The 24241-nt window shown below is 40.9% G+C and overlaps 3 protein-coding genes and 1 pseudogene across 3 annotated transcripts; 2 read left to right on the top strand and 2 right to left on the bottom strand.

Moving 5' to 3' along the window:
* Positions 1–707: 707 nt before the first annotated feature.
* On the bottom strand, positions 708–2289 carry LOC149247721 (receptor-like serine/threonine-protein kinase At1g78530). The gene is made up of 2 exons (XM_089445161.1): positions 1197–2289; positions 708–1084 (listed from the first exon to the last, which is right to left on the bottom strand). Exons 1-2 carry the CDS (start codon positions 2287–2289, stop codon positions 708–710), a joined length of 1470 nt encoding a protein of 489 aa, XP_089301287.1.
* Positions 2290–9429: 7140 nt separating this feature from the next.
* On the top strand, positions 9430–10428 carry LOC149247720 (protein BIG GRAIN 1-like B; annotated as a pseudogene).
* Positions 10429–17095: 6667 nt separating this feature from the next.
* Positions 17096–19175, bottom strand: LOC149247719 (receptor-like serine/threonine-protein kinase At1g78530). The gene is made up of 2 exons (XM_089455925.1): positions 17648–19175; positions 17096–17535 (listed from the first exon to the last, which is right to left on the bottom strand). Exons 1-2 carry the CDS (start codon positions 19071–19073, stop codon positions 17159–17161), a joined length of 1803 nt encoding a protein of 600 aa, XP_089312051.1. The 5' UTR covers positions 19074–19175; the 3' UTR covers positions 17096–17158.
* Positions 19176–23027: 3852 nt separating this feature from the next.
* Positions 23028–24026, top strand: LOC149247718 (protein BIG GRAIN 1-like B). The gene has a single exon (XM_089445143.1). The coding sequence runs from the start codon at positions 23028–23030 to the stop codon at positions 24024–24026; it is 999 nt and encodes a 332-aa protein (XP_089301269.1).
* Positions 24027–24241: the final 215 nt, after the last annotated feature.

Here is a 24241-nt window from a genome sequence, read left to right as displayed (position 1 = left end):
AAGGGGGCCTCTTCCCTATTGTTTTGGCAGTCGTCGGTCTCTTTTTGGCTTGTTCTCTGCTAAGGCTCTTGTGCCGACTAGTTCCATCGTTTTTCGTTTTCAAATATTTCAATCAGCCCTGTGCATATACTTGGTTTCAGTGGTTTATTTCAACTTAAAGATGTCTTGTTGTTTTTTGTTTTCAGAAGGTCTTGTTGTTTTTTGATCTTGTCTCAATTGTTTGCAACTATTGTTGCTCTCTGTAGCTTGCTTCCTCTGAGTTATTTACGACATTGAAATATTTTTGTCTAACCATCAATGTAACTCCTTTTGTTTCTTAATGAAAAGAGTCGCATTTGAATGATATTATAGGATATTCAATGGAAATGACCCCAAAAAAACAAAATTTACAAATGTGTTGGAACAAAAGCCTTGGGTCGTGTTAATAACCACATAATAATAATGATGTAGAGCTGCATAACTATCAAGCCCTAGTTATCGTCTTCAATGAAGCAACATGAACGACATGATAGGATATTCACTTAGATATGAACAAAAAACAAAATTTACAAATGTGTTTTGTCGAGCGAGATGACAATTCCATTCAAACAAAAGTTTTGGCGTATAATAGAAGGTTACGTGATACTGTCATTTACTACTGTGAATGTGACTATTTTAAATCTAACACCGACTTTCTGACGCGAGAAATCGGTCATTACTAAACGTGACTATTTTAAATCTGACACCCTGTTTTCTGACGGGAGAGATAATAATGAGTCAGAGTGTGGACGATTAAACATGCCAAGGACCACGTTCATGGATGGCCTGAGGTTCGGTGCAGATCGAGTGCAAAATGTGGCAATCTCCATCATCTTCCTTATTTCATCCTTATGGTTATTATAGTCACTGCTACTTCTCAAATCCTCATCAACTATTTTGTCCATTCTCCCTTCCCTCGCCTTCTTCGCAGCCCATGCAGTTAGATGTACAAATTCCTGATCGTCCTCTTCTACCACAGGAGGTTTTCCACTTACCATCTCTAATAACACCACTCTGAAGCTATATACGTCTTGCTTCGTCGATGCCTTCACTCCATACGCACATTCTGCGCATGATATTAATTAATGTATTAGGATGACATAGAATATGCTGATCTCTACAAGTTACAACTACATTTGATAACAACAATAAAGACAAAACGAGTAGAGATTTGGTACCGGGAGCAATGTAGCCATGAGTGCCCCCTAAAAGAGAAGTTGATTCAGAATCTATTGATGAATTCTTCACTAGCTTTGCAAGTCCAAAGTCTGCAATGTGTGCTACATAGTCATGGTCCAGCAATATGTTGGCAGACTTTATGTCGCAGTGGATAATTGGAGGTTCGCAGTGGTGATGTAAATATTTGAGTCCCTCTGCCACGCCCAAGACAATGTTACACCGGGTCCTCCAGTCCAGCATGTGATTGGGTTTCGATGCCCCGCCCAGAAATTCCCACAGCGATCCATTAACCATGTAGTCGCACAGAAGAACTATTGAATAATTCATCTCATCGTGTGCATGAGTTATCAGGTCCCGATGGCGCAAGATGTTTCTGTGACGGGTGTTCTTCAAAGTTTCAATCTCGCACCTCACACTGCGATATTGAATATTGTGGTGACGATGATTTGCTAATTTTAAGAATTTGGCAGCAAGGATTTTGTCTTGTCCTGGAATCATCACCTTGTAGACCATGCCAGATGTGCCAGACCCGATGACGTAATCATCACTGAAGTTGTCTGTAGCTTCCAGTATATCTCTATATTTGATTATACCTTCTCCATCTCCCAAAGAAATACCCTCCGTAGCATCCTCCTCGTTGTGTCTCTTACACGCTTTTAAAATGTATAGCAGCGCAAGCATGAGAATAGTTATGGTCCAAATACAGGCAACGGTAATCCCTGCCACTTCAGCTGAGCTTAATTCTTTCGTTTTACCTGCAACTTCTGAATCGAAAAAATTGTTCCTTGTTGGTGGTCCACAAAGTCCTGGATTACCCTCAAATGCATTCTCTGGGCCTTTTAAAAATGCCCTTAATGAAGGAATGGCCCCTGTGAATAGGTTGAAAGAGAAGTTGAAATGATCCAGGCTGATCATATCTGTGAGAGATTGAGGAATCTGACCAGACAGGTGGTTATGGGAGAGGTCCAAGGATTCAAGTAACCTCAAGTTTCCTATCTGAGGAGGAAGAGATCCGGATAGATTGTTCCAGCTTAGATCCAACCCATATCTGAGACTGGCTGCAAGCTTTCCCAACTCCAAAGGAATGGTCATGCTGAATCTGTTTCTGGCCAGGTACAGTTCGCTCAAACCCCTGCAATCTCCCAAGGAAGTGGGGATCCTTCCTGTTAATGTGTTTACACTTAAATTTAATGTCGACAGCATGACAAGATGGCCCAAAGCTGCGGGTATGCTACCTTCCAACGAATTTCCGCTGAGATCTAAAACCTGCAAATTAGTTAAATTACCTATTTCTGGAGGAATCGTTCCAGTGAGAATATTGCGGCTCAGAACGAGCTTTCCTAGTTTTCCCAACTCTCCTATTTCAGGAGGAATGGCACCAACGAGATTATTTTCGGCAAGGTGTTGGTGTACATGCACCTAGATTAGCTCCAGTTGTTGGTGTACATGCACTTAGACTAGTTGTGTTGGTGTACATGCACCTAGATTAGCTCCAGTTAACTTATTGCTTGCATGTGGCACATGTACACATTAACATAAGATAAAGCACACTTAGCTTTAGTTAGCTTTAGTTATTGCATGTACAACTAAGCTTAACTTAGTTGCTTTTATGTATTTATTCTAAAACTAATATTGTAGAATCAATTTCATTCTTTTCTCAATTCTTGCTCGCTTCCTTCCTTCTCTTGCAAGTTTGTTTATTGTTTTGCAGATCTAGATCTGTGTATCTCAAAAATCTTACATGGTATCGGAGAACAGGGATTTGTAATCAGTGCACAAGCAATTTTATTTGCAGGTTCAGAAGATTGAAGCAACAATAAAGAATGGAGTCTAAATTGGAGTTTTCACAATCGATAATTCTCACTCCATATAATTATTTCGAATGGAAGCCAAAGATTCAACTTCATCTCAGAAGTAGAGGCTTATTTCGAATAACCATGGAAATGGAAGTTGAACCAACATCAGCAATGGAGAAAACAAGATATTTCAATCACATGGACGAGGCCTTCGGCATCCTATGTTTATCTATTTCTCCGGAACTGCTATTTCATGTTCAATCATGTTCAACTCCAAATGAAGTATGGAAAAAATTGGAAGGATTGTTTGGAAAACAGGATGAAATGCAAGGTCACATTCTCGAAAATGAGTTAAACTCATTAGATCCGAGAAAATTTGAGAACATTCAAGATTTTTTCACAAGGTATAAAGCCTTGTTGGTTCAGCTGAAAGGATGCGGGATCGACAAATCCAAGCAAGAAAATCAGTTGATTCTTTCCATTTTATCAAAACTTGGTCTAGAGTATGCAGTATTCGTCTCTACATTCCACACAGTCAGATCTGCAACTGGTGCAGATTGGAAGATGCCCTCACTGGATTCTTTTATTCAGTCTTTGATGCATGAGCAAGATAAGCTCATCAAAATGGGCACACTTAAAAATTCCAAAGCGCATGCACAAACTGTGCATGCAAAAGGAAAGGCAAATTCCAAAGACCATCAGAAAGGAAAAGGGAAGAAGGATCCTGATCCAAGAAAGGGAGGACATCCCAAACCCCCTGATGGATCATCTAGCTCAAAGGAAAGGAAAGGAACGAAAGGGCAATCAATGTGCAATTATTGCCACCGTGGTTTTCATCCTGAATCTGCATGCATGAAGAAGACTATAGATCTTATGGCGCAGACACTCCAACAACACAATCTTGGAGACCACATTCCTGAGAATGCTAAGAAGAAGTCTAGAGAAAAAGCACCAGATCCAAGAGGTAACGGGCATGCTTTGATTGCTCTTCATTCTGCACCACAAGAATGGATCATCGATTCAGGAGCTTCACATCATATGGCTTCTTCAAAGGAATCCTTTTCTTCTCTACATGCATACTCAGGTCCTCCCATTCTCATGGGGGATAATTCTGCAGTTGTAGCAACTGGACAAGGAAGAGTGCAATTCGAAGATGGAAGTTTTGAAAATGTCTTGCATATTCCAAGGCTTTCTGTGAATCTTCTCTCAATGTATCAGATGACACACACAGGCAGTGGAAGGAAAGTGGAATTTACCCCAGATTCCGTGAGCATTTATGACATGCAAACCAATTTGAAGATTGCATATGGCAAGGTAAATGATCAATCTCGTCTGTATGCATTTTCTGATTTTGTTCCTCAATCAGATTCCTATGATGGAAATCGAGGTCAACAAGCAGTGAAGGGTTCTCTAGTTGTACCCTTCCCCCCAAATCCAATGAGGGTGAATGCCAAGGCTGCTCCACCTCTAAAGCCTTCCCATGATTGGAAAATATTTGGCCAAGAACTTAGCAAATCTACCGAAGCTGTTGTCACCAAAGTGGAAGACAGAGATCATCATTATCAGCCCGTTTTCCGTCCACCTTACGCCCATTCTGCTTCCTATGTAACAAACGAACAGAGGATACCTTATTCAACTGTCAATCAGAATGGGTTGCAATCACCGAACTGGAGCCATATCAGTAATGGTGAGGCTGGGGAGATTTATAATACGCGTGATCTGATAAAACCTAGCAGAATTTCGCCACTTGGTGTTGCCGGCCCTTCGCTTAATGCAGTAACTACTCGACCGTCCATTATGGAATCTGAGGAACACTCGGATGTGGAAGCCTCGGAGCGTAGGCCCGTGGTGGTTGAAGAGCGTAGACCAAGGAAAAGGGGAAGGAAACCAGCCAATGGAAGAGAAGAGCCCCTCAATCACGTGGAAGCAGAACGCCAAAGACGTGAGAAGCTTAACCAACGATTTTATGCATTGCAAGCAGTGGTGCCAAACATCTCAAAGATGGACAAAGCTTCATTATTAGGGGACGCAATTTCCTACATTCAAGAACTCCAGAGTAAAGTCAAGGATATTCGAACAGACGTTAGTCCATCGCCAGCGAAATCATGGGATGCCTCATGAAGCCGCGCAGACGATACAATGTTGCAGTACTCCGTCGAACGGGAAGTGGTTTCTTTTCTCTACTTTTGCATTATATTTTGAGGGGGGTTTTCTTCCCACTGGGTTTTCCCTCTTTCCTCCTTTTTATGCATTGTATATGGGTACCTAAAATGGCCGTGTTGCTGGGACTCATTCATTTTGCATCACACTCACCTAAGTTATGTTTAAGGGGGGGTGTTGGTGTATATGCACCTAGATTAGCTCCAGTTGTTGGTGTACATGCACCTAGATTAGCTCCAGTTGTTGGTGTACATGCACTTAGATTAGCTGTGTTGGTGTACATGCACCTAGATTAGCTCCAGTTAACTTATTCCTTGCATGTGGCACATGTACACATTAACATAAGATAAAGCACACTTAGCTTTAGTTAGCTTTAGTTATTGCATGTACAACTAAGCTTAACTTAGTTGCTTTTATGTATTTATTCTAAAACTAATATTGTAGAATCAATTTCATTCTTTTCTCAACTCTTGCTCGCTTCCTTCCTTCTCTTGCAAGCTTGTTTATTGTTTTGCAGATCTTGATCTGTGTATCTCAAAAATCTTACACAAGGAGGAGATTGGTAAGATTCTGCATCTGTCCCAGTGAAGAAGGTATACTTCGATGGATGTTGTTTGAAGAAATTTCAAGGTAATCCAGTGCAGAAAGCTTAGAGATATTACCTGGTAAGAAACCCGTGAAGAGGTTGTTCTGCAGCCGGATGCGTTGAAGTGAGACGCAGTCTTGTAGAAGGTTGGTGATGTTCCCCTCTAATCGATTATCGAAGATGGCAAGACGGATCAAAGAGGTACCGTTGCATAGCCCAGAGGGAATCGATCCGCTCAATCCACTGGAATATGAATTAAGCTTCTCCAGGTTCCCGAAGCTTCCAAGTCTTGCAGGCAGCGAACCTTTGAACATGTTTTCACTGAGATAGAGCCTTATCAGATTGGGAAGAAGGCCGAGTCCTTCAGGCAAAGTGCCATCAAAATTATTGGAAGATAGATCTAGCTCCTGCAGGTTTGTAAGATTGGCAAAGGATGAGGGGATCGACCCTGACATGTTATTGAAATCTAAGTGCAACACTCTCAAATTCTTCAGATTGCCCATTTCATATGGTATAACCCCACTCAGATTATTGGTGGATGCATCAAATGCCTCCAACTTCAGCAGTCTAGTGAAAAACCCTCCAGGGATAGAGCCTGTAAGATGATTTTCATAAACCCATAAATATCTCAAATTTTCCATCAGGGATATCTGCCAAGGTATCGTACCTTATAAGGAGTTCTTATAAACTGCAACAGCTTCGAGACGGCTGCAATTGGCGATGGACGAAGGGATGGTACCGGTCAAATGGTTTTGGTACAGCGTCATCTCTAAAATGTTTTTCAGATTCCCAATTTCCCGTGGAATCTTTCCTTGCAATCCCGCAGTGTCGAAATATAGAATTCGCAGCCGACTGCAATTTCCGATTTCGGGCAGTAGAGAGCCACTAAAATAGTTGGAGTATGCGGTGATTGTATCAACATTGGCAAGCTTTCCAATAGACGAAGGAATGATACCGTTGAGATTATTTGTATCCACCGACAGTGTAGTCAGGCTTATTAGATTACCCAGTGCAGGCGGAATAATACCTGATATATTGTTGGTACTGATATTCAGAACTGTAAGAAGGCTACAGTTCACGATATCCGGAGGGATGAAGCCCGTGAAGAAATTGTTGGCGAGATTGAGTTCTCGAAGCTCTGTGCAGTTGGCTATCTGGCTAGGAACCGTGCCGGATAACCTATTGCCCGAAAGGTCGAGCTTCTCCAGGGCAGCAATCTTGCCTATTGCACTGGAAAGACGGCCAGACAACCCTTTGTATGGCAGGGAAATTGATGTGACCCGCCTTCCATAACTGCTGCAGTGGACACCTTCCCAGCTACACGGGTTCATATCAGAAGAGCTGTCGTTTCTCCAACTTGGAAGAACATTAGGAGGAACTGCAAAAGATGACTTCATTTCTAAAAGCGCCACTCCATCTGCCGAGTATAGAGCGTTAGCGCTGCAAGTGCGTGCAGGTAATCGGCCAAAATAATTGATAATAAACAGTATTAGACACGGAAGATTATATAGCTTCATTCTCATCCGGCTTCCTCTGCTGCTTGGATCAAGAAACTTGTAGAATATCATGAACCAATGTGGTTTGGTTTTTCTTTTAATTGCAGTTTTAAAACTGTTTATATCGATCAAAATAATTTGAAATTATTTATATTCGAAAATGAGCAAAGTCCAGTATATATATCTAAATGTTTAAGATGTATATGGTGTAGAAATGAAAATTTTTACCCATCAAAAATTATGTTTATCAAATTCAAACTTAATAACTATAAGTAATTTTTATGTGATAGCGGTGAGGGTGGTGACTCGGTGAGAATATCAACCAAAGTAATACTGACCCTTTCCACCAAAGTACTTTCCATACAATTCAAGCCAGAAGATTTCGTGGAGTCCGTCTTTTATCCCGTAATTAACCTTCACGGAACATTGCTTCATATGGAAATTCGGGCTGTAAACAGCAGCTTGGTCACTTTAGTCGTTGGCAGTGTTACGTGCTACTGCAACAACCCAAGAAAGAAGAATTCCTGGAAGTCTTTGAGGAATTATTATCTCGATTGCGTTTTCGGCACGGTCAGCCACCGAAATCAACGGGGAAGTCTTTGAGGAATTATTATCTCGATTGCGTTTTTGGCACGGTCAGCCACCAAAACCAACGAGTTAAGTTGAATGTAACATATCCATTTAATAGGGAGGATGTCACATGTTTGATTGATGCGCCAACCCGCAGCGGAATATCAAAGATGATATGTTTGGTTGGTACGCCCTCGACTTTTGGCGACTGAGAAAGTTCGCGTGCAGCTTTGAGGAATTTTTATCTCGATTGCGTTTTCGGCACGGTCAGCCACCGAAATCAACGGGGAAGTCTTTGAGGAATTATTATCTCGATTGCGTTTTTGGCAGGGTCAGCCACCAAAATCAACGAGTTCGGTTGAATGTAACACATCCATTTAATAGGCAGGATGTCATATGTTTGATTGATGCGCCAACCCGCAAGCAGAATATCAAAGATGACATGTGCAGAATATCAAAGATGACATGTTTGGTTGGTACGCCCGCGACTTTTGGCGACTGAGAAAGTTTGCGTGAAGCTTTTGAGCAATGAAAAGTCACACTAACGTAGAAATGACTTTATGAAAAGTACCATTGACATAGAAAAATGGCAAGAGCTATTTCCAAATCTATTGATCCATTAATGCCCCTTTACATCACGGTCATTCCGTGGGTATAGGTGGTAGTACAAGCACGCTGACACACCTAAATATTTCTCGACAAGCTCTTGCCATGGTGCATTCCGTGGGCATAGATGGTAGTACAAGCACGCTGACACACCTGAATATTTCTCGACAAGCTCTTGCCATGGTGCATTCCATGGGCATAGACAGTAGTACAAGCACGCTGACACACTTAAATATTTCTAGACAAGTGCTTTCCAGTGAAACCATACCATGGATAACAGCCATGTACAATACATAAAACCATACCATGCTATGCAATGCGTCTGGACGCGCATATGAGATGTGACGACCTGAGCATGCATGTTACTCCATGTTAACCGAACAATTCAAATTCAAATTCGAAATTTGAACTGGTGAACCCGCCATGCCCGAATTCAAAATTTGAACATCGATAATTGTTATATCTCGCATTTCAAGTCGTTTGGCATCACGGTTCAGGGCAAGACGAGACACATATCCGGAATTCCTTCCTGGCGCAGCGCATTACCGCCGGCGAAAGCCCTGACGAGAAGAAATTCAGCGGCATGGGCATAAGCCTCATGGGCAACGAATGGATCATAACTTGCATAATGGGTAGCATCAGCATCAGCATCGCCATCGCCACCATCATCCCAGAAATCAGTGTTTCTCATCTGCCCTGCTTGATGCAATTTGTAACTCAACTGAAGACGAGGGAGGAATTATGGCGCACAAAGTTGAGGGAGGAAAAATGGCCCACAAAAAGAGTAGCAATCGGCAAGATACGAGAAATATGGAGCCGAGAATTATACAGTCTTGAAGAATTCCAGTTATAAACGTGTTGTCGAAATGGAAAGCCAATGGGACGAGGGTTCATGGCTAAATAGGGAAAAATTTATGCGTCAAAGATCTGGCAAGATGGGTGTTTTTGATGCTGAAAAAACAAAGTTGAGGCTACATATTGCAAGCACAAAGAAATTTATCCGTCCTATCAGTCTAATATGTTATCTGCAGCATTGTGTTCTGATGATTATACAAGTGATTCCACCTCCAGCTGCCCATATTTCTCTTTAGATGCAGAATATCTCTGCAGACAAACTTCATCTATTGCTATTGCTAAAATAGAAAGAAATTTACATCATGTGGGTTTTGAAGATAGAGCAAGGAAATGGGCTGTTGGTGGAAAATGCACTCGAGCTTTACATGGAAAATCATCTGTTAGAGATGGGGATTTTTGTTCTACAAAGAAGCCTTTCATCCCTATAGATTATCAGGCTAATTTAAAATCAAACTCTCAAGCTCGAAAGGATTCCAAGAAGCCCAAGAAGCCAACTTCTCCAGGCAGGAAGCTCGCAAATTTTCTCAGTTCGCTATTTATGGCTGGCAGTACCAAGAAGCCGAAGTTTTCATTATCTTCGTCTGTAAGTGACTCCAATTCATATGATTCTTCTGAGAAAAAACCCACCTCTGTTGACTCATCTTCTTCTTCAGTACAATCTAGGCCATGTTTGAGTAAAACATCCAGAGGATCGAAGAATAGTAGTGGGATGAGTCAAAGATTTGTGACTTTCTATCCAACAAGTGGAACTTTGGATGAGGACTCTAACCCCTCTGGGGACAAGTATCTCCATAAGCCGAATCCTGTTAATAATCTACATACATATCCATCTACAGATGCCTACAAGCTTTCACTACTCAGCAAAGAATTACAATTTCATATTCTTGAGGAGCACTGGCATGCAGTAGCAGCAAAGGACATAATTACTAAGTAACAGAAAGCAAAAAGCATTATGGAAGCTGTGGTAATTAAGGGTATTGACAAACAAGACGAAGAGGAGGAAGACGATGACAATGTCAGTTGTTCAAGTTCTAACCTGTTTGAGTTGGAGAATTTGGCAGAAATTGACATGAACATGAGCGTGTACCAAAAAGAGCTTCCTGTTTATGAGACTACTCATTTGGAGACCAATAAAGCCATTGCAAGGGGATTGATTGTTTGATGAAGCAATAGTGCTCTGTAATCCCTAATACAATAATCTTGACATTGGTAACGCAATGTCTGGTAAAGTTGCAGGTTCTATGAAAATTTCAAATTTGTAGAAACTCGCATGCATAAATTGCATAAGCTTTGGTAAATAGAGGTTTTTAGTGACAACCATCGATTATACTCTGCACCCATTATGTATGATATGAATAAACAACATCTTCTTGTTGTTACTGGATGCCATTGAGCCATCTTAGCTCATGGAACTTGCCATAATATTATCGCTGGTCTGAGGGCAGGTTGCTTATTTGTAAACTGAACGCTGGTCTAGGGCAGGTTGCTCAGGATCTAATTTCTAGGCTGACAGCTGGTCTGAGGGCAGGTTGCTTATTTCTAAGCAGACACTAAAAGTCTTTGACAGGTGATCATGAGTTTGGCACAAGTAGACTCAACGATTGTGGTTGTGTAATGCCATACAAGCAATATGAGTTTGGGACAGGTAGACTCAACCATTGTGGTTGTGTAATGCCATAAAAGCAATATATATGCCAGTGTGGTGCAGATACAGATATACAATGCTTCCTATTCAGATATTCCACACTGTATATCTCTGCTTATATAGTCAAATAATCGTTATATAGCTGGGTGCATATTGTTAGCAGGGTTGTCAAGGTTTTAGCACAACCATCTCTGGTCGAGACAGAAAACAGAATTAGAAATCCAAGAAATAAAAAGAGCAATGATGTGCATCGTACCACTATTACTATATATATATATATAGTTATTTATGCTCTTATTATTCATTCTATTTCCCAAATGTCCTTCTCAATAATCTTCCATAGAATTTGCAATATAGAAAGCCAATACATTCTTATAAATCCCTGGACATCTTATTATTTTTGCAACCCCAAAAATTTACTAATAAATAGCAAGATTGTTGATAAATGAGAGGTTTGAAAACATTAGAACTACTTTTACATTTTAAAATGTAACAAAAAAGGGTTAAAAAATGCTAGGTAAACTATTCCAGAAATCATTAATGGTATGAATGCAAAAGCAAAAGACATCATAGAAACATTATATAAGTCACTATTAACATGGAAACGTTAAAACAAGAAATTAATGCACAAACAAACTGAAACTGGGTCAGGCCCCACGTAGCCAACATACCCTCCATCATCCCCAAGTTTTATGTGCATCTAGAGATCCTTCTCCTCTAATCTACTGAAGAATTATTTGCATCCTATCATATCGAACAAGGCACCTTAATATAGATACCACATACTCCCCATTATAGTGTTTCCCATGCATGCAATTAAGGTGAAGTCTGATTTGAATTGTAAGGTAAGTGTTTCACCTCCTACTCCTCTTGAAGGCTTCTTGTTATACTTTTTTTGCAAACACTTTGTTGCATAATGCCTGAATTCATGGTAGTGAAAACATTTTATCTTACTTAGGTCCTTCTTCTTGCCATTGTTATGGTTGGACTCTGACTTGCTTTCGGCCTTCTTTCCCTTTCCTTTCTTGCCCTTCCCAACCAAGGAAAAATTCTCTTCCTCCCCAGATTTGGATGTTACTCCATCTCTAGTCTTCCTCTGAATTTCTTCCTACACCAAATTGGACCAAAGTCTCTATTTTGGAAGGCCTAGGAGAGCTAGGCTCACTAGTTCTAAAGAAGGAATGTTTTCTCTAACTCCTCCAAGCTCATCTCAACACTGAGCGAACATGGAGAGGTATGTGGAATGGTTTCACATTTCTACATGCAGATGTTTCTGAGTTTATCCCTCAATTCCAATTTCCTTGAATCACTACCATTTTCGAATAGCTCAATGAGGATTTTCCACATGGCAAAGGGAGTCTCCTTGCCATGTAAATTCGAGACTATGTGGTCTGTCACACCCTCTAGGATGATCCTCCTAAATTTTGCAGTATCCTTCTTCCAGTGGGATAACTACTATGCATCTGATATTGTTGGCTTTGGAATGTTAGTTTTGGTGTACTCCAACACACCATTATCATCGAGCATTACTTCCATCTCATCCTTCCAAGCTATGAAATTTGAGGTTCCCTCAAGAGAATACTCCAATATCAATTCGTTGTAAGATATTTTCTCGCATGGAAGACTTCATTAAATTTTAAAATCATAATTTCTGAAGGCGAAGATCTATTGGCTGGTTTCTAGTATGATTTCTACTTTGATACCATGTAGAAATTAATAGAATTTTTCTACCACTAATGTATTTTAATTGAAAACAAGGGATTAAAAATTTTATTTACTATTCTGTGGAATGGAAATAGCAATTTAGAAACACATGTAATGGCATGCAACCATTAAAAAACCAAAAAAACATAATGATTTAAAAGGGAATCCAACTTGGAAAAAACCCTTCCGCTGCTTCTCATTAATCAGATGAGAATGAGAATGAGAAACTATTACAATGTCTTGCTTCAATCGAGAAGCAAAGCCTACATTGTGAACCTATTCTCATGCTGATTGTCCTACTCTGACCAACACTTAGCCAATTCAATGCCCAATTTGCTCCTATTCCCTTATGCAATCCTAGAGGAAATTAACTCCTAAAAGATAGGAATTTTCTCCTATTTTCCTGCAAAATTCCCAAGGAATGATTCACTTGCTTAACTACCAAGCCTATACACTCAACTATTATCCAATTGATCATTACAATGTGTCTTTTCCTCCACTCTAGCTAGGGAATTCGAATTCCATGCATGTCTAAGCTATTTTTAGATGATTGAGTAGTTTAACTTAGAGATCACCTAGTTAACAACAGTTATACTACTCAACTGACCTTCAACTGACCCAATTAGTTACTTGATCTCAATTAACTGAGTCAAATTAAAAATAATTGAACTAGATCGCTAAATTTTACCAATCAATACATGAACGACTCTACTTCTAGCCTATAACTCAAATTTACTGAGTAAACTAATAGACAAGGCCATGTCACGCAAGTTAACTACAATATTATTCATCGTGTTGATATGGAAAATCGAATTACTAAATTTGACTAAGGCACAAGTCAAATTTATCCATTCTTGCTACAATTTCTAACATGCAGACACAACATTTGGAGATAGTAGGGCACCATTAGCCAAGGTTTAGATCCAAGGATGTTGAGATATTCTTCAAGCACTCAAGGATAACCTATAAACAACTCAAAATTGATAGAAGTTATATGCATATTGATAGAGGATAGAAATAATTTTCGAAGTGGTAGATGTACTACACCTCCAACTACAACTATATAGATAGTCTACATTGAAGTAGAAAGGAGCAAGAAAGTTGAAACCACGGTTCTACAGACCTTATCAAGTTATCCGAAAGGTCGAAGAGGTAGCATATGCATTGGAGCTTCTAGTAGAGAGTAGAATTCATAAGATGTTTCATCTTTCTTATTTGAAGAAGAAGGTGGGGGAGAATGTCAAATCATCACTAGATTTACCCCCATTAGATGAGGAAGGACATCTTCATTTGAAGAAGGAGACTTCAGAGTAAGACCATCTGAAAATATTTGGTGCGATGGAAAGATTTCCTCACCAAAGATGTTACTTGGGAGGGGGGGCAGATATTGTAGCATTCAACACTGAAATTACTTGAGCGAAAGAAATTCTAAGTAGGTAGAATTGTAATATCCCAACCAATTGATCCTAGTTGAACCCAAAAAGTAAATAAACAAATAAAGAGGCATTAAGCACATGGTTTTGGCCCCACGTAATTATCCACTGATCATTTCCCATGCTTTCTCTCTAACAATCCAGATTTAAAAGGAGGAGCAGAAACGAGAGAATGACATGGATTTGGATATTTTCTCTTTGCATATCAATTGAATGCTCACGCGAGTTTTCAACCAACAAGGATTTCAGACGAGATCCTCTTGCTAGCTTCGGTGGAAATCAGTTTCACCCTAGCCAGAAGATGATACCAAATACCACCCTAATTGGTCGATTTTGTTTGAGAAAGTGGCTAAGATTTGGGTTACCATATGGTTTTTATTCGTCTAAGGCCAAGATCGAGCTCATAATAGATCTAAAGGGATTTGATTTCACCGCCGAGGGTCAATTTGGTTGTCGTGTGCATCCAGTTGAAGGAGATCAAGTGGGCATCAAGCTAAGAACTTAACCTCTCTATGGTAATTGGTTACCATCGTTGAAGGGTAGCAGTGAGACCAGTCAAGTCTATCACATGATCTTGAGGAACGAGAAAACATTTTGACCGTCTCGCATTTGTGCACCCCTCGCGTGATATTCCACGGTCTTGAACTTGAAACCATTCAATTACAACTACCACGATAGGGAGTGGCTCATTAAAAAATTTGACTGTAAATTGACACTTCGGGGAAATAAGTGGCTCACAGGGCATCTCAGTTTACTGGATGCACCTTTTTAAAATCCCTCAAGTGGTCATAAAAAGAATTGAGCCTATAATTACCTCTTTTCTCTGGGTTGGCTCTAGTAAGTCCAAGAAATATCACTTGGTCCTCCTTCAATGTCTATCCAGGAGTGATTAGGATGATGGCCAGGAGACCCATGATACTGAAAGGTTCAATATGGTGCTACTCGTTAAATCCATGTGGCGTGCGTTCAGAGGTGTTCGACTATGGCAACAGGTGGTGAATGCTAAATATCTTAATCACCAGTCTCTAGAGGATTGGATTAGTGTCGGAGCTCTATAAATGTGGGTGAATTCGCATATCTGGAGATGTTTAACAAAGGCTAAATAGTGGCTTTGTGGGAATCTGAGGTGAGAGATCAGCGCAGGGCACAAAATTGTTATTGGTCTCGATGTCATTAAACGATTGGAGGGTGACCACATTCTCTTGCTGCTTATTATCAATTCTCTAAATCTTTCAGACCATACTTTCCTGTTTCACCTTGGGAGATCGAATAATCACATGCTTGGCCCTCCATGTTGGTTGCACGCGAGTGATCTTGGGATGCTAGTAGCTTTTGAAGCCGAATGAGAGAGCTTCAGACAAAGATTGTATCTCGTAGGCATTGTGCTCACTAAGCGAGAAGATTCTTTAGCCTAGGCTATGAGCGAGCCTAATGGGAATATCTTAGTTAAAGAAACTTATGCACATATTTCTATGGGTCATATGCCCCCCAACATATTTTTATGGCTATCAAGAGCGTGGTGTTGGGATGTTCCCTTGAAGCTCAAATCTTTTTTCTAGTAGGCTACCCACAATAGGATTCTCACATCGAAGAATCTATCTAAAAGAGGGTTTTAGGGGCCGTGAATATGCCCATTATGACGGAGGGTGAATGAAGAAACTAAACATCTATTTCTAAATTTCTCTTTCATTTTTTCAATTTCGAAAGAGGTTTTCATGTGTCTCAATCTTCAAGCATATGTAATTTCGAAAGAGGTTTTCATGTGTCTCAATCTTCAAGCAGATGTGGAGAGATCGTCTATTGAGTTGTGTCTCTTGCAGTGGTTTGGGGGTCAACATGTGTTTAGGGCGCTTCCCTTCTATATATATTCAGGTATTTGGCAATGTAGGAATGCCTACATCTTTGATAATGTTCTGCCTACGATGAGGTCGGTTTGTTTAAAGATAGTGACATACTTTCAGGAAATTGGGCCTTGGAGGCCAAAGCCTCAAAGGAGACCTTGTCATTATAAGGTTATCAAGGCCTTCTTGCCAGTTGGTTTCTTTGATGGAGCATTTTCTGATGTGCCATGTGGGTGCAGAGTAGTGATTGTGCTCGATTCGGGAGGTTCTAACAGCAAGGCAAAGCTATTGGCTCTTTGGGGTGTGCTTAGGTGTGCCTCTTGGTTGTTAATTGAGGAGCTTGTTGTTGTTGGGAACAATAAATCAGTCATCGAGTTGGCTCAAGGTCTCGTGGCTTTTGGCGCCCCTTCTCTTCACCACTCGAAGCAACAAATCAGATCCTTGGTGTCCTATTTGAACAACATTTCCTTCTCTCAGATGATCGACTCCCTCTGAAAGGATGGAAGATCTATTGTGCTAGGAGAGGTTTGATTCTTCCTTTTTGTCGGCAGTCTTTGTTGGGGCTTTAATTGATTCAGGCTCTAGCTTTCCAAGGGGGCCTCTTCCTATTGTTTTGGCAGTCGTCGGTCTCTTTTTGGCTTGTTCTCTGCTAAGGCTCTTGTGCCGACTAGTTCCATCGTTTTTCGTTCTCAAATATTTCAATCAGCCCTGTGCTTATACTTGGTTTCAGTGGTTTATTTCAACTTAAAGATGTCTTGTTGTTTTTTGATCTTGTCTCAATTGTTTGCAACTATTGTTGCTCTCTGTAGCTTGCTTCCTCTGAGTTATTTACGACATTGAAATATTTTTGTCTAACCATCAATGTAACTCCTTTTGTTTCTTCATGAAAAGAGTCGCATTTGAATGATATTATTAGGATATTCAATGGATATGACCCCAAAAAACCAAAATTTACAAATGTGTTGGAACAAAAGCCTTGGGTCGTGTTAATAACCACATAATAATAATGATGTAGAGCTGCATAACTATCAAGCCCTAGTTATCGTCTTCAATGAAGCAACATGAATGACATGATAGGATATTCACTTAGATATGAACAAAAAACAAAATTTACAAATGTGTTTTGTCCAGTGAGATGACAATTCCATTCAAACAAAAGTTTTGGTTTATAATAGGTTACGTCATACTGTCATTTACTACTGTGAATGTGACTATTTTAAATCTAACACCGACTTTCTGACGCGAGAAATCTGTCATTACTAAACGTGACTATTTTAAATCTGACACCCTGTTTTCTGACGGGAAAGATAATAATGAGTCAGAGTGTGGACGATTAAACATGCCAAGGACCACGTTCATGGATGGCCTGAGGTTCGGTGCAGATCGAGTGCAAATTGTGGCAATCTCCATCATCTTCCTTATTTCATTCTTATGGTTATTATAGTCACTGCTACTTCTCAAATCCTCATCAACTATTTCGTCCATTCTCCCTTCCTTCGCCTTCTTCGCAGCCATTGCAGTTAGATGTACAAATTCCTGATCGTCCTCTTCTACCACAGGAGGTTTTCCGCTTACCATTTCTAATAACACCACTCCGAAGCTATACACGTCTTGCTTCGTCGATGCCTTCACTCCATACCCACATTCTGCACATGATATTAATTAATGTATTAGGATGACATAGAATATGCTGATCTCTACAAGTTACAACTACATTTGATAACAACAATAAAGACAAAACGAGTAGAGATTTGGTACCGGGAGCAATGTAGCCATGAGTCCCTCCTAAGAGAGAACTTGATTCAGAATCTATTGATGAATTCTTCACTAGCTTTGCAAGTCCAAAGTCTGCAATGTGTGCTACATAGTCATGGTCCAGCAATATGTTGGCAGACTTTATGTCGCAGTGGATAATTGGAGGTTCGCAGTGGTGATGTAAATATTTGAGTCCCTCTGCCACGCCCAAGACAATGTTACACCGGGTCCTCCAGTCCAGCATGTGATTGGGTTTCGATGCCCCGCCCAGAAATTCCCACAGCGATCCATTAACCATGTAGTCGCACAGAAGAACTATTGAATAATTCATCTCATCGTGTGCATGAGTTATCAGGTCCCGATGGCGCAAGATGTTTCTGTGACGGGCGTTCTTCAAAGTTTCAATCTCGCGCCTCACACTGCGATATTGAATATTGTGGTGACGATGATTTGCTAATTTTAAGCATTTGGCAGCAAGGATTTTGTCTTGTCCTGGAATCATCACCTTGTAGACCATGCCGGATGTGCCAGACCCGATGACGTAATCATCACTGAAGTTGTCTGTAGCTTCCAGTATATCTCTATATTTGATTATACCTTCTCCATCTCCCGAAGAAATACCCTCCGTAGCATCCTCCTCGTTGTGTCTTTTACACGCTTTTAAAATGTATAGCAGCGCAAGCATGAGAATAGTTATGGTCCCAATACAGGCAACGGTAATCCCTGCCACTTCGGCTGAGCTTAATTCTTTCTTTTTACCTGCAACTTCTGAATCGGAACAATTGTTCCTTGTTGGTGGTCCACAAAGTCCTGGATTACCCTCAAATGCATTCTCCGGGCCTTTTGAAAATGCCCTTAATGAAGGAATGGCCCCTGTGAATAGGTTGAAAGAGAAGTTGAAATGATCCAGGCTTATCATATCTGTGAGAGATTGAGGAATCTGACCAGAGAGCTGGTTATGGGAGAGGTCCAAGGATTCAAGTAACTGCAAGTTTCCTATCTGAGGGGGAAGAGATCCCGATAGATTGTTCCAGCTTAGATCTAACCCGTATCTGAGACTGGCCGCAAGCTTTCCCAGCTCTGAAGGAATGGTCATGCTCAATTTGTTTCTGGCCAGGTATAGTTCGCTTAAGTCCCTGCACTCTCCGAAGGAACTGGGTATCCTTCCCGTCAATGTGTTTACACTTAAATTTAATGTCGATAGCATGACAAGATGGCCCAAAACTTCGGGTATGCTACCTTCCAACGAGTTTCCGCTTAGATCTAAAACCTGCAAATTAGTTAAATTGCCTATTTCTGGAGGAATCGTTCCAGTGAGATTATTGCGGCTCAGAATGAGCTTTCCTAGTTTTCCCAACTCTCCTATTTCAGGAGGAATGGCACCAACGAGATTATTGTCCGCAAGGAGGAGATTGGTAAGATTCTGCATCTGTCCCAGTGAAGAAGGTATACTTCCATGGATGTTGTTTGAAGAAATGTCAAGGTAATCCAGTGCAGAAAGCTTAGAGATATTACCTGGTAAGAAACCCGTGAAGAGGTTGTTCTGCAGCCGGATGCGTTGAAGTGAGACGCAGTCTTGTAGAAGGTTGGTGATGTTCCCCTCTAATCGATTATCGAAGATGGCAAGACGAATCAAAGAGGTACCGTTGCATAGCCCAGAGGGAATCGATCCGCTTAATCCACTGGAATATGAATTAAGCTTCTCCAGGTTGCCAAAGCTTCCAAGTCGAGCAGGCAGCGGACCTTTGAACATGTTTTTACTGAGATACAACATTGTCAGATTGGGAAGGAGGCCGATTCCTTCAGGCAAAGTGCCTTCAAAATTATTGTAAGATAGATCTAGGATCTGCAGGTTTGTAAGATTGGTAAAGGATGAGGGGATCGACCCTGACATGTTATTGAAATCTAAGTGCAAGACTCTCAAATTCTTCAGATTGCCCATTTCATATGGTATAACCCCACTCAGATTATTGGTGGATGCATCAAATGCCTCCAACTTCAGCAGTCTAGTGAAAAACCCTGCGGGGATGGAGCCTGTAAGATGATTTTCATAAACCCATAAATATCTCAAATTTTCCATCAGGGCTATCTCCCATGGTATCGTACCTTCTAAGGAGTTGTTATAAACTGCAATGGCTTCGAGGCTGCTGCAGTTGCCGATGGAAGAAGGGATGGTACCGGTCAAATCGTTTTGGTACAGCGTCATCTCTACAATGTTTTTCAGATTCCCAATTTCCCGCGGAATCTTTCCTTGCAATCCCGCAGTGTCGATGTACAAAATTCGCAGCTGACTGCAATTGCCGATTTCGGGCGGTAGAGAGCCACTGAAATAGTTGGAGTATGCGGTGATTGTATCAACATTGGCAAGCTTTCCAATAGACGAAGGAATGATACCGTTGAGATTATTTGTATCCACCGCCAGCGTAGTCAGGCTTATTAGATTACCCAGTGCAGGCGGAATTATACCTGATATATTGTTGGTACTGATATTCAGAACTGTAAGAAGGCTACAGTTCACGATTTCCGGAGGGATGAAGCCCGTGAAGAAATTGTTGGCGAGATTGAGTTCTCGAAGCTGTGTGCAGTTGGCTATCTGGCTAGGAACCGTGCCGGATAACCTATTGCCCGAAAGGTCGAGCTTCTCCAGGGCAGCAATCTTGCCTATTGCACTGGAAAGACGGCCAGACAACCCTTTGTATGGCAGGGAAATTGATGTGACCCGCCTTCCATAACTGCTGCAGTGGACACCTTCCCAGCTACACGGGTTGACATCAGAAGAGCTGTCGTTTCTCCAACTTGAAAGAACATTAGGAGGAACTGCAAAAGATGACTTCATTTCTAAAAGCGCCACTCCATCTGCCGAGTACAGAGCGTTAGCGCTGCAAGTGCGTGCAGGTAATCGGTCAAAATAATTGATAATAAACAGTATTAGACATGGAAGATTATATAGCTTCATTCTCATCTGGCTTCCTCTGCTGCCTGGATCAAGAAACTTGTAGAACATCATGAACCAATGTGGTCTGGTTTTTCTTTTAATTGCAGTTTTAAAACTGTTTATATCGATCAAAATAATTTGAAATTATTTATATTCGAAAATGAGCAAAGTCCAGTATATATATCTAAATGTTTAAGATGTATATGGTGTAGAAATGAAAATTTTTACCCATCAAAAATTATGTTTATCAAATTCAAACTTAATAACTATAAGTAATTTTTATGTGATAGCGGTGAGGGTGGTGACTCGGTGAGAATATCAACCAAAGTAATACTGACCCTTTCCACCAAAGTACTTTCCATACAATTCAAGCCAGAAGATTTCGTGGAGTCTGTCTTGTATCCCGTAATTAACCTTCACAGAACATTGCTTCATATGGAAATTCGGGCTGTAAACAGCAGCTTGGTCACTTTAGTCGTTGGCAGTGTTACGTGCTACTACAACAACCTAAGAAAGAAGAATTCCTGGAAGTCTTTGAGGAATTGTTATCTCGATTGCGTTATGGGCACGGTCAGCCACCGAAATCAACGGGGAAGTCTTTGAGGAATTATTATCTCGATTGCGTTTTTGGCACGGTCAGCCACCAAAATCAACGAGTTAATTGAATGTAACATATCCATTTAATAGGGAGGATGTCACATGTTTGATTGATGCGCCAACCCGCAGCGGAATATCAAAGATGATATGTTTGGTTGGTACGCCCGCGACTTTTGGCGACTGAGAAAGTTTGCGTGCAGCTTTGAGGAATTTTGAAATAGTCTATAACGCGACTTTTTGAAAGCTTTTTTGGCGGGTTTTTCCGGTCGAAATCCGGCAGGAATTTATTGGAATCGCAAGTTTGATAGCTAGTTTCTGCACAATGAAAGCGTCCCAGGGGTTTTCGAGGGTGCTGAATCCAAATATGCAATTAAAAAACCATTTTAACTGCAACAAATCAAGATTTAACCTCAATTTCTTCCGCCGGATTCCGTCACCGGAATCTCCAAAAAGTCGCATTATAGACAACTCCAGGAATTTTTATCTCGATTGCGTTTTCGGCACGGTCAGCCACCGAAATCAATGGGGAAGTCTTTGATGAATTATTATCTCGATTGCGTTTTTGGCACGGTCAGCCACCAAAATCAACGAGTTCGGTTGAATGTAACACATCCATTTAATAGGCAGGATGTCACATGTTTGATTGATGCGCCAACCCGCAAGCAGAATATCAAAGATGACATGTTTGGTTGGTACGCCCGCGACTTTTGGCGACTGAGAAAGTTTGCATGAAGCTTTTGAGCAATGAAAAGTCACACTGACGTAGAAATGACTTTATGAAAAGTACCATTGACATAGAAAAATGGCAAGAGCTATTTCTAAATCTATTGATCCATTAATGCCCCTTTACATCACTGTCATTCCGTGGGCATAGATGGTAGTACAAGCACGCTGACACACCTAAATATTTCTCGACAAGCTCTTGCCATGGTGCATTTCGTGGGCATAGATGGTAGTACAAGCACGCTGACACACCTGACACACCTGAGTATTTCTTGACAAGCTCTTGCCATGGTGCATTCCATCGGCATAGACGGTAGTACAAGCACGCTGACACACCTAAATATTTCTAGACAAGTGCTTTCCAGTGAAACCATACCATGGATAACGGCCATGTACAATACATAAAACCATACCATGCTATGCAATGTGTCTGGACGTGCATCTGAGATGTGACGACCTGAGCATGCATGTTACTCCATGTTAACCGAACAATTCAAATTCAAATTCGAAATTTGAACTGGTGAACCCGCCATGCCCGAATTCAAAATTTGAACATCGATAATTGCTATATCTCGCATTTCAAGTCGTTTGGCATCACGGTTCAGGGCGGGCACGAGACACATATCCGGAATTCCTTCCTGGGGCAGCGCATTACCGCCGGCGGAAGCCCTGACGAGAAGAAATTCAGCGGCGTGGGCATAAGCCTCATGGGCAACGAATGGATCATAATTTGCACAATGGGTAGCATCAGCATCAGCGTCGCCATCGCCACCATCATCCCGGAAATCAATCTTTCTCATCTGCCCTGCTTGATGCAATTTGTAACTCAACTGAAGACGAGGGAGGAATTATGGCGCACAAAGTTGAGGGAGGAAAAATGGCCCACAAAAAGAGTAGCAATCGGCGAGATACGAGAAATATGGAGGCCGAGAATTATACAGTCTTGAAGAATTCCAGTTATAAACATGTTGTCGAAATGGAAAGCCAATGGGACGAGGGTTCATGGCTGAATAGGGAAAAATTTATGCGTCGAAGATCTGGCAAGATGGGTGTTTTTGATGCTGAAAAAAAGAAGTTGAGGCTGCATATTGCAAGCACAAAGAAATTTATCCGTCCTATCAGTCTAATATGTTATCTGCAGCACTGTGTTCTGATGATTATACAAGTGATTCCACCTCCAGCTGCCCATATTTCTCTTCAGATGCAGAATCTCTCTGCAGACAAACTTCATCTATTGCTACTGCTAAAATAGAAAGAAATTTACATCATGTGGGTTTTGAAGACAGAGCAAGGAAATGGGCTATTGGTGGAAAATGCACTCGAGCTTTACATGGAAAATCATCTATTAGAGATGAGGATTTTTGTTCTACAAAGAAGCCTTTCATCCCTGTAGATTATCAGGCTAATTTAAAATCAAACTCTCAAGCTCGGAAGGATTCCAAGAAGCCCAAGAAGCTAACTTCTCCAGGCAGGAAGCTCGCAAATTTTCTCAATTCGCTATTTATGGCTGGCAATACCAAGAAGCCGAAGCTTTCATTATCTTCGTCTGTAAGTGACTCCAATTCATATGATTCTTTTGAGAAAAAACCCACCTCTGTTGACTCATCTTCTTCTTCAGTACAATCTAGGCCATGTTTGAGTAAAACATCCAGAGGATCGAAGAATAGTAGTGGGATGAGTCAAAGATTTGTGACTTTCTATCCATCAAGTGGAACTTTGGATGAGGACTCTAACCCCTCTGGGGACAAGTATCTCCATAATCCGAATCCTGTTAATAATCTACATACATATCCATCTACAGATGCCTACAAGCTTTCACTACTCAGCAAAGAATTACAATTTCATATTCTTGAGGAGCACTGGCATGCAGCAACAACGAAGGACATAATTACTAAGTATCAGAAAGCAAAAAGCATTATGGAAGCTGTGGTAATTAAGCGTCTTGACAAACAAGACGAAGAGGAGGAAGACGATGACAATGTCAGTTGTTCAAGTTCTAACCTGTTTGAGTTGGAGAATTTGGCGGAAATCGACATGAACATGAGCGTGTACCAAAAAGAGTTTCCTGTTTATGAGACTACTCATTTGGAGACCAATAAAGCCATTGCAAGGGGATTGATTGTTTGATGAAGCAATAGTGCTCTGTAATCCCTAATACAATAATCTTGACATTGGTAACGCAGTGTCTGGTAAATTTGCAGGTTCTATGAAAATTTCAAATTTGTAGAAACTCGCATGCATAAATTGCATAAGCTTTGGTAAATAGAGGTTTTTAGTGACAACCATCGATTATACTCTGCACCCATTATGTATGATATGAATAAACAACATCTTCTTGTTGT

Source organism: Pinus tabuliformis, chromosome 7 (assembly GCF_031772625.1).
Source record: "Pinus tabuliformis cultivar Carrire ecotype Pingquan chromosome 7, CPIR1, whole genome shotgun sequence".
Classification (NCBI taxonomy): Eukaryota; Viridiplantae; Streptophyta; class Pinopsida; order Pinales; family Pinaceae; genus Pinus; species Pinus tabuliformis.
This window is presented reverse-complemented; position numbering and strand designations above follow the sequence as displayed.